Source organism: Camponotus floridanus, unplaced genomic scaffold (genome assembly GCF_003227725.1).
Source record: "Camponotus floridanus strain SB8 unplaced genomic scaffold, Cflo_v7.5 scaffold24, whole genome shotgun sequence".
NCBI classification, from domain to species: domain Eukaryota; kingdom Metazoa; phylum Arthropoda; class Insecta; order Hymenoptera; family Formicidae; genus Camponotus; species Camponotus floridanus.
The window spans coordinates 2,158,558-2,167,997 of NW_020229370.1; the positions used below are offsets into that span (position 1 = coordinate 2,158,558).

At 33.3% G+C, this 9,440-nt stretch overlaps 3 protein-coding genes across 5 annotated transcripts; 2 read left to right on the plus strand and 1 right to left on the minus strand.

Moving 5' to 3' along the window:
- Nucleotides 1–1,064: 1,064 nt before the first annotated feature.
- LOC105256944 (protein unc-119 homolog) lies at nucleotides 1,065–3,383 on the plus strand. The gene is made up of 4 exons (XM_011267242.3): nucleotides 1,065–1,488; nucleotides 1,697–1,810; nucleotides 2,208–2,507; nucleotides 2,607–3,383. Exons 1-4 carry the CDS (start codon nucleotides 1,344–1,346, stop codon nucleotides 2,732–2,734), a joined length of 687 nt encoding a protein of 228 aa, XP_011265544.1. The 5' UTR covers nucleotides 1,065–1,343; the 3' UTR covers nucleotides 2,735–3,383.
- Nucleotides 3,384–3,741: 358 nt separating this feature from the next.
- LOC105256943 (protein ABHD11) lies at nucleotides 3,742–5,541 on the minus strand. Of its 3 annotated transcripts, none has more exons than XM_025408995.1 (4): nucleotides 5,380–5,541; nucleotides 4,768–4,924; nucleotides 4,231–4,596; nucleotides 3,742–4,162 (listed from the first exon to the last, which is right to left on the minus strand). In XM_025408995.1, exons 1-4 carry the CDS (start codon nucleotides 5,421–5,423, stop codon nucleotides 3,845–3,847), a joined length of 885 nt encoding a protein of 294 aa, XP_025264780.1. In that variant the 5' UTR covers nucleotides 5,424–5,541; the 3' UTR covers nucleotides 3,742–3,844. The 3 variants fall into 3 exon arrangements, with proteins under 3 accessions (XP_025264780.1, XP_025264781.1, XP_011265541.2); XM_025408996.1 differs by having other exon boundaries at nucleotides 5,376–5,534; XM_011267239.3 differs by lacking the exon at nucleotides 5,380–5,541 and adding an exon at nucleotides 5,004–5,326.
- A 535-nt stretch (nucleotides 5,542–6,076) lies between these two features.
- Nucleotides 6,077–7,556, plus strand: LOC105256942 (transmembrane emp24 domain-containing protein 2). Its single transcript, XM_011267237.3, has 3 exons — nucleotides 6,077–6,319; nucleotides 6,795–7,141; nucleotides 7,207–7,556. The coding sequence occupies exons 1-3, from the start codon at nucleotides 6,193–6,195 to the stop codon at nucleotides 7,354–7,356; spliced, it is 624 nt and encodes a 207-aa protein (XP_011265539.1). The 5' UTR covers nucleotides 6,077–6,192; the 3' UTR covers nucleotides 7,357–7,556.
- The last annotated feature ends 1,884 nt before the right edge of the window (nucleotides 7,557–9,440 follow it).

A 9,440-nucleotide genomic window follows, 5' to 3' on the forward strand; every position in this document is an offset into this window, starting at 1 on the left:
TAGCGTCGTAGCCATAGATACATAAATAAGAATAGATTGTTTAGCTCACTTTTCACTAGATAGAAATCCTAGGGAAGTGAAGGATGGAACAAAGGAAATTTGGCACCCCCATTTTGACTTTTCGATTTTTTTTTTATCGTTCGTGATTAGTTTGTAAATGATTAGATAATTATTAGATTCGTTTGTAAATAATTAGAATATAATATTGAGATTAATTCAAATATGAGATCAACCTTTCGTTATAAAATAAAAATAAAAGTAACTGCCATCATTAAGTCAGCGTCATCGTTTTTAATTTTAATTCTATTTAAGTTCTGCAGAAGGTCTCGATGCAGAATTATTTGTGAGTCATGACTAAACTTAATTAAAACATTTGTGAGATCGTTGTTCCTTAAACAAAAGCCAAAAATCATTTATTTAGTAATTTCTAGGGAAATGATGTAAAGTTAGCTCTTCCGTTTAATTTCAATTCTATTTAAATTATTATTTAAATTTAAATTATCATTTAAATTTAAATAATTATATAAATATTTCTATTTAAATTATATATTTCTCTATTTAAATATTTCTATTTAAATTATATATTTTTCTATTTAAATATTTCTATTTAAATTATATATTTTGTAGAGGGTCAATTGACGCAAAATTGTTTGTAAGTCACGAATATACTAATCAAAACGTTTGTGAGATAATTGTTTTTTTAAATAAAAACCAAAACCATATTTGATAATTTCTAAGGATATTTCTTCAGACGATTTCAAAACGATTAAAAAAAAGTCAAAATGAGGATGACAAGTTTCCGGAGTCAATATCGGAACACAGCTATCATCTATCGAGTATATACGTACACTGTGCGACAACGATTCGTTCCGTGACCCCTCTCTCGCGGAGCAAGGGGAGCGTAGAAGTGACCAATTAGCTGGCAGCGTGGCAATGGCTGATTGGTTAGAAGCTACGCTCCCCTTGCCTCGCGAGAGGGACCATGGAACGAATCGTTGTCGCGCAGTGTACATAAAACATCAACGGCATTTTTTTCAGTCGAAATCCGCCTCTATAAGTTTCCTGTCACAGGATGTTTACACCTTGGAAACGGTCGCAGACGCGAGACGCAAACCAACACCAAGTGACATACGTATAATGACGACTGATCTACATAAAATGATAAATCGTACAGTGATTGTCGCGACAAACGTGCCGGCGACGACTCGGTAGACGTGCAATATAACATCACGACATTCGCCGATCGACATTGTTAACAATCATAATCGTGATTGCCATTTCTGATCGTCGTTTTAATCGAATGTCGCACTTGATTCTCTTATGTTCGGTCCCGTGAATAAATTATGAGCGTGGACAGCGAAAACAAGTCGAACGAGGCAATTGCGTCGTACACCTCGTCAACAGTGGATCCGAAGAACGCCGTCGACGGGATCGAGGGTGGCCCGGTGACTCCAGAAATGGTGCTACGATTACCTACTATTACAGATAGTACGAACGATTTGTTTCCGTTCGATTAAACACTGTGTCGCACCTTACTACCCAGACAGCACACATGTCCAAAAGACATCTGAAAGACGACTTAAAAACGTCTTAAAGTCCTTTAGACATCTTTAAGACATCTTTTGGCCTTTTCGTGCTGTCTGGGTAATCTCTTATATATAACGAATTATTTTCACATATGGATAATTGTTTCCAGAGTATCTCTGCTCTCCGGAGGCCAATGTCTACGATATAGACTTCACAAGATTTCAGATTAGAGATTTAGAAACTGGCGCTGTATTGTTTGAGATAACAAAGCCTCCTGCTAGTGGTATGTAATATATATATGTAGCTTAGGTATTAAGTTTATAATTAATTTTTATATTTATATAAATTAATTATTTAATATTTTCAATAAATTTATAATTATATAATTTAATACTAATTTTTAAATGTTGATGAATGTAATGTATATATAATGACTGTAACCATCAATTAAATGTATAAAGGAAATTATTTATCAACATTATTTATGAACATTATTCATCAAAATTATTTATGCAACGTACAGTTAATACAGTTAATAAACTAAAACATATATAATTCAGAAGAGAAAGATTAAACAATCTTATGTGTGATTGTGAATATAAATATTAAATACAAATCGAAATTTAAATGTTAATGTTGCACATACGAAATAATCATTTTTAATCACTTATATCTATCAGAATGCGATGTCCATCAAGAACCAGAACCAGATTGCGAAGAGCTCGGATCTGAGGATACAAACACAGGACGTTTTGTGCGATATCAATTCACACCACAATTTCTCAAATTAAAAACGGTCGGAGCGACAATCGAGTTTCTCGTAGGGCCTAAGCCAATCAATAATTTCCGAATGATAGAACGACACTTTTTCCGAGATAGATTGCTGAAAACCTTTGATTTCCAATTTGGATTTTGCATACCAAACAGCAAAAATACATGCGAGCATATTTACGAGTTTCCGACATTGCCTGCGGAACTAGGTGAGTTGAAGAATGTTTCCAGCAAATCAACAATAATATACTCAATCATCTATAAGCAAAAAATTTCATGTTTGATAAACAATGCATATATCTTTCCAGTTTCTGAAATGATTGCGAATCCATTTGAAACGCGATCCGACTCATTTTATTTCGTCGACAATCAGCTTGTGATGCACAATAAGGCCGACTATGCATACAATGGTGGACACACACATGATATATTGTAGTGTGCGCGATTTGTTGATTAATATTATTGCAAGTGATATATATATATATATATATATATATGTATATATACAGGATGTCTCGCCGGACTATATACAAACGTTCAGAGGAGATAGAGCGCAGTAAACTGAAGAGAAAAGTCTTATACCATTTTACGATTTTCGCAATAATAACAGAAATATTAAATATTAAAATCGGACGAATGGGAGAAGCGCTCAGCCGCCCTGATGGATAAGCGATATAACCATCGGTAGCGGAGCGCTGTCTTTCTTCTCGTCGCGAACAAACAATACCTGACACGAGCAGTGCTATAGCTTGAACGACTACTTGAACGTTTCTCCCATTCATCCGACAATATTTAATATTTCTGTTATTATTGCGAAAATCGTCAAACGGTATAAGACTTATCTATTCAGTTTACAGTGCTTTACCTTCTTACGAATGTTTGTATATAGTGCTGCGGGATATTTTGTATATAGAATTATACACATCATCACATGTTACAGCGAGATAATGACGATCAAGACTGCACTTGGGTTAGTGTTTGACGTTTTGTCACTTTCGGCACAGAAACGAGCTTAGAATTTCGCGGATTGGCAATTAAGTCTGAATACGCGAATGTTGTTGCAATAGAAGTGCTTTAATCTAAAACTGTTTGATTTGTTGAAAAACATTATAGTTCCTATTTTTTTTTTATGCAAAATATTTATTTATAAGTTACTATTGAGGTAAAATACGTAGTTTTATAGAATATATTGACTAATATTTCTTCTTGATATATTAATGAGTCATTATTCAAATACATATTAATATATGGCCTTTGGAATGGAATTGTATCTGATTCCATTAAGTCTGCTCTCTAATTTTTTAAGTAAAGTCTATATAGTTCTCACATTAATATATGCGAAAAACTGAGAGAAATTAATGACGGCGCTTTTTGACGCTTAATGGCGCTTTTGATCACAATTGCATAATATACGGTTTCTTTTCACTTTTACACTACATATTGTTTGAATATTTTTCACATTGTTCTGCAACGTGGAATTCATTTGAAATACATGTATATATTTACAAACAATTTACGATTATTTTTTTAAATATATTTACAAGCATCACGAAACTGTACGGTTTATAAAATTCGTTAAAAGATCGACGAATTCGATAGGTTTGTCTGCGTGAACCCAATGATTTGCTCCATCTATATAATGAAATTCTGCTAAAGGGAATAGCTTCCTGATCGCGTCATGATCTTCTACTCGAATATAATCACTGTTTCCACCACCTATGAATAACGTCGGATTTTCATAGATCTTTGACTCTATCTTGGGAAATACAGCTATCTGAGTTGAGAATACTTGCTCCAATACTGGTAAATTCACTCGCCACTTGTACTTTCCCGAGTCCTCTTCTACCAAATTTGCTATTAAAAACTATAAAAAAATGTGCTACAGATGTGACTTTTATTTTAAGCTTAAAACGGGAGGTAAGATAATATTACCTGACGTAATGCGCTAGATTTAATAGACTTTTCAAGTTGTTGGTCCACTATTTTACGTGCTTTTGATAAGGTAGGACTTCCATCTGCCGTTACTAAATCCATTGCTTTAAAGATTTTCTTTATCTCCATAAGACTAGGACTGGTTTTTACGGGAGACATATCGACAACTGCTAATTTTTCAACATGTTGTGGAAAATTTAAAGCTGTATACATCATGGCTGAGCCACCCATACTATGGCCAACTAGAATAGCCTTTTCAAAGCCTAGATCATTCAAAAGATGGATTACATCTTCCGCCATATCCTTGTATGACATGTTTGACGAATGTGGAGAATCACCATGATTTCTGGCATCTACTACTATGACCTGTTATATATTAATTTGTTTAAGTACAAAATATATAAGATAGCTGTATCTTTTGCAGATATAATTAACAATGTAAAAAAAATATATTGTACCTTCAAAAGAAATATCAAAAAATTTTCACCTGATTTTAAAATTATAAATTTTAATTCATAAAATACCAAAGCTAATTACTTTGCGCTTGGTTTTTCGATGAATTGATTTTGATAGCGTATTCCAGTTGCTTTTCGAGCCAAAGAGACCGTGCATTATTATAATAGGTTGTTCTGCATTTTGATCATTTTCCTTTACCGATTCGTACGAAGCATAAGAGAGTTTTACCGGAGCCGATCTGAAAACAAAAAGTTAAAGATAAAGAATATATATGAGAAAAAACAAAAAAATTAAAGATACATTCAATGAATACCTACAATAAGAGATTATTAACCAAACATTGACAACAGGAAGAATGTAAATTTTTAATCGATCGAGACAAGCCTTTTCTCCAAGTGAAAAATACTGGCAAATTTCGACCTATCATTATGAACTTGATGGTTAATGTACTTGAATAATTTGTCCGATATATCTGTCTAACAACTATAGAGACCCCTAATCGCCCGCATAGTTACTATTTATAGAATTTTATTGGCCGTAAAAACTGTTCTTTGCGCGTTGCAAGAGATTGTAACTTATAAAAAAAAATTGTCTTAATTTTCTTTTGGCTTTATCAGATGAATTGATATATATGCATATGTATGCATATATAGATAAGAAGTAGATATATATGTATATATTGTACATACATACAGTATAGTCACTGAACTATATATAACCTGGAATGGGAACTGCATTGAACTATAGGGTCCATATTATGAATCCTCTTTTATCGATAAAAGTGCTTTTAGGCCCAGTTCCACAACTCGAGTTAATCGGAGTTTAATACGTTAAACTGGGTCCTGATTGATCCATTCACTACTTAAACTCGGATTAACTGGATCGTGGAATTGGGCCTTAAAAGTGGCTTGTAGCCAATCAGAAAGCTTATAAGGCTCGGTTGCACCAACGTTATTTTAGCTTTAATAAGGGCCTATCCAGACAAACTTGCATAGGTGCATATGCATAACATAAGACCATATGGACCAATGAGCATCGAGTATTAAATCGCTATATTGACTTACATAACATAATACTCGATGCTCATTGGTCCATATGGTCTTATGTTATGCATATGCACCTATGCAAGTTTGTCTGGATAGGCCCTTAGGGCTCCTGCACACAGGACGCGGCAAAACTTGCCGTACGGCGGAAGCCGACGCGATAGCCAATACAAAAGTTGGATTGAGTTCAACTTTGATGCGCGGTAGATGTTACGTATCTGCTGATTGGGTATCGCGTCGGCTTCCGCCGTACGGCAAGTGTTGCCGCGTCCTGTGTGCAGGAGCCCATACACGTTCTACGAAAAACAGCCTCTCACAGATTTCTCTCCGATCGCAGCATCCGTGGTGAATTGCATACGTGGCGCTGTGGTAGCAACATGCCGCTGTGAGGTGGTGACTGATTGAAAAGGAGAGAAAGCATATGTCATTTTTATGATTGTATAATTAACATCCGTTAGAAAAAATGAAGTGGCTCATTTTCTGCATGTTCCTCGTCATATTTATCGTCAACGCGCGTTGTTACTTTATCACTGTGGACGCGCATGCAGAGGAATGTTTTTTTGATAAGGTCGATTTCGGCACCAAGATGGGTTAGTTCTTACATATTGCGTTTCTCCTTGTTTTTTTTTTTTTTTTTGACAAAAATTTAAACCAGCATAATTTTAATTAATTTTGTCGTTTATCTTATCGAGCACTGGTAATTTTTACACACACTCTTGCTGATGTTTATTTCTTGTATGTATTTATTTTTATTTGTTTTATATGTGTATGCATTTATTATTATGTATCCATATTATTCATTTGACAGATTTTGATTCTTTTGTAATAAATAATTTTTATTATTTAATTTTCTAAAATTTATCTACATATTTTGTATAATACATTTGATTTGATTTTATTCCAGTTTATGTTTTAATGATATATGAAAATATAATAATAATAAATATTTAGGATAATATAGTTTTTATCAATTTAAGATTTTTGATCATTTCTTCAAAATTATTATTATAATATATTTATAATTGTAATACATTAATGGATATATTTTATATGTGATATTTACAGGTCTTACGTTTGAAATAGCAGAAGGTGGATTCTTAGATATAGATGTAAAGATAGTTGGTCCCGATGGTAGAATAATTTATCAAGGTGAGCGAGAGAGCAGTGGAAAATATACATTTGCTGCGCATACCACAGGTGTTTATACCTACTGCTTTAGTAATCAAAAAAGTACAATGACACCGAAAGTAGTGATGTTCAATATGGATATTGATGAAAATCGAAAACAGAATGATGAAAATGCTGTCGGGGAAGCTCAAGAAGGAGATAGTAATCATGGAAAATTAGATGACATGATTAAAGATTTGAGCACCAGTTTATGGGGTGTAAAGAATGAACAGGAATATATGCAGGTATTTGAACAAAGAAATTTTATATATATGAACAGTAAAGATTTCATAAGATGTTACCTTTTTAGGTTCGCGATCGCAATCACAGAGCGATCAACGAAAGTACAAACTTTCGAGTTGTAGTGTGGGCATTTTTCGAAGCCATGGTATTAGTATGTGTGACAGTAGGGCAAATCTTTTATTTGAAGAGATTTTTTGAGGTACGAAGAATTGTATAATTTAGGATACTTAATCACTTTGTTAATCAATTGTACATTTTTTCTATGTAATTAAATTATATCTCATATAGTAAGTCATTATAATAAGTCATTCTTGCAGTAAACAAATTGTTCATTGCAGTAAACAATTGTTCATTGCAATAAACAATTGTCAAAGTTAAATTCCTAAATTCCTAAATTATATATCACTAGTGTAATAAGTAAAGATATTTCATATATCTATAAGATTATATTAAATTTATATTAAAGCATTTATAATGGAAAAAGATATTTAATGGAGGAAACATTGTAAACTTTTCTGTATTGGCGAATATCGAAAAAGGAATATCTATATGAATCTATAATAAAAAAGAAACATCTATAATAAAAAAACATGCGCGTTGATATTTTACTAGTTAGTATTATATTTAACCGATAATTGTAGCCTACTTTTAAGTTGATAAAAGATTGTTGCTTCAATCTTTGTGCAAAATGAATATTTTTTTTTTATATCTTGTATATTTGATTAATAAAAAGTATCCAACATACAATAATGGAAAGAGACGATTTGTTCTGGGAAGAAAAATGTACAAGAAACGTGATAACGATCGAATCGAATCTAACATTTTTCTCGGACGTTTCGACGTGTAAAAAAGCCTTCGATTAATGTTACCCGGTTAAGCGGTGGTCGAGAAAAGGGAACAGAATCTACTGTAATTAAGGTGATCGATCGTGCGCGTGTCCCTTTGATTAGAGACGAGGGGTAGATTAATCGGTGGCGATTATCGTATCACCGCGCTCGGAGAGACAAATGTACTTAATGAGTATCTTGATAAAATATCACAATAGCGCGACAAACATATTTGCAGCTTCTATATCAAAAGAAAATATTGTTAATTAGAAGGAAGCTTTCGAAGGAATTTAATAAAAAAATATTCTTGTAAATTATTAATAAATTTATAAGCGACAATTTCTGCCCAAAATTGATAAAGATAATGTCCAACTTGTTGGCGAATGTTTTAGAAATAAAAATAAAGCATATCAAAGTATATAAAGCAAAAAATCTTGATGAAGAGTAAGTTTATAATTTTATTTTATCGCAAACAAAGAATCAAGTTGAATTTAAATACAGGAATATCAGGATATTTTTCTTAAAAATTTAATAAAAATATCCCTTAAAGATCTTTACTGTTCGTATTTAAAAAATGAAGCAATCATCGTCTGCAAAGCCCATATCAGACTATGCGCCAAAAATTAAGAGATAAAGAAAGTTGATCAATCAGGGCAAAAAAATGTTTGTCCTTTTGTTTTGATTAGTCAAATTTCAGTTTTCAATGCATAGCACGCTATGATCATGATTTTTGAAAAATTATCGATTATGTTGAGATTACATGTAATCGGAGATGATTCGAGATCAACGGGAAAAAATTGCACGATTTCTTCAAAAGATAGCGCGCACCAAAGGATCGACGCGCGGTTCCGGTACAAGATACAAATTGAAGGTGGAGGCGCAGCCGATGTTAATTAACGAGGGCGATTGCACACGTAACGGTATAATTAAAGGGAAGAAGGTATATCAAAGCGCTGAGATGAATAAGCCGTATCTCTTCATCGCTGACTCTAACGAGCAGGGGATTATAAATGCTGGATGTTTATCGTCAGCGCGTAAAATGCCGATTACAAGGGCCCCGTACGCCTTTAGCGCATTTAGCGTTAACCGTTCCCGGTCCCTTGGTCTTTATCGTGCATAAACATCGAATGCGATCTTCGGGCGATAGAACGAAACAGCTGCATTTTTAATGAGGAAAGAAAAGAAAGAGGAAGACAAACGTGTCAAGGGTTTGTTTCTCGTCGTACATTTTAGCACGTGTCAGATTAACATCGAGAGTATGATTTTTTTATTAGATTATCTTAAGTGCCCATGTATGTGTGCCTCTGTCCACACTCATATCATTTCACGAATCTGGACGAGAAAGGGAGAGAGAGAGAGAGAGGGAAATACTGGTAAAAAAAAGACGAATAAAAAAATGACGCGATGGCTCATGATTGAATGCAGTGTCAAATATATTATATAATTACATAATTATATATTATAAATTATAATT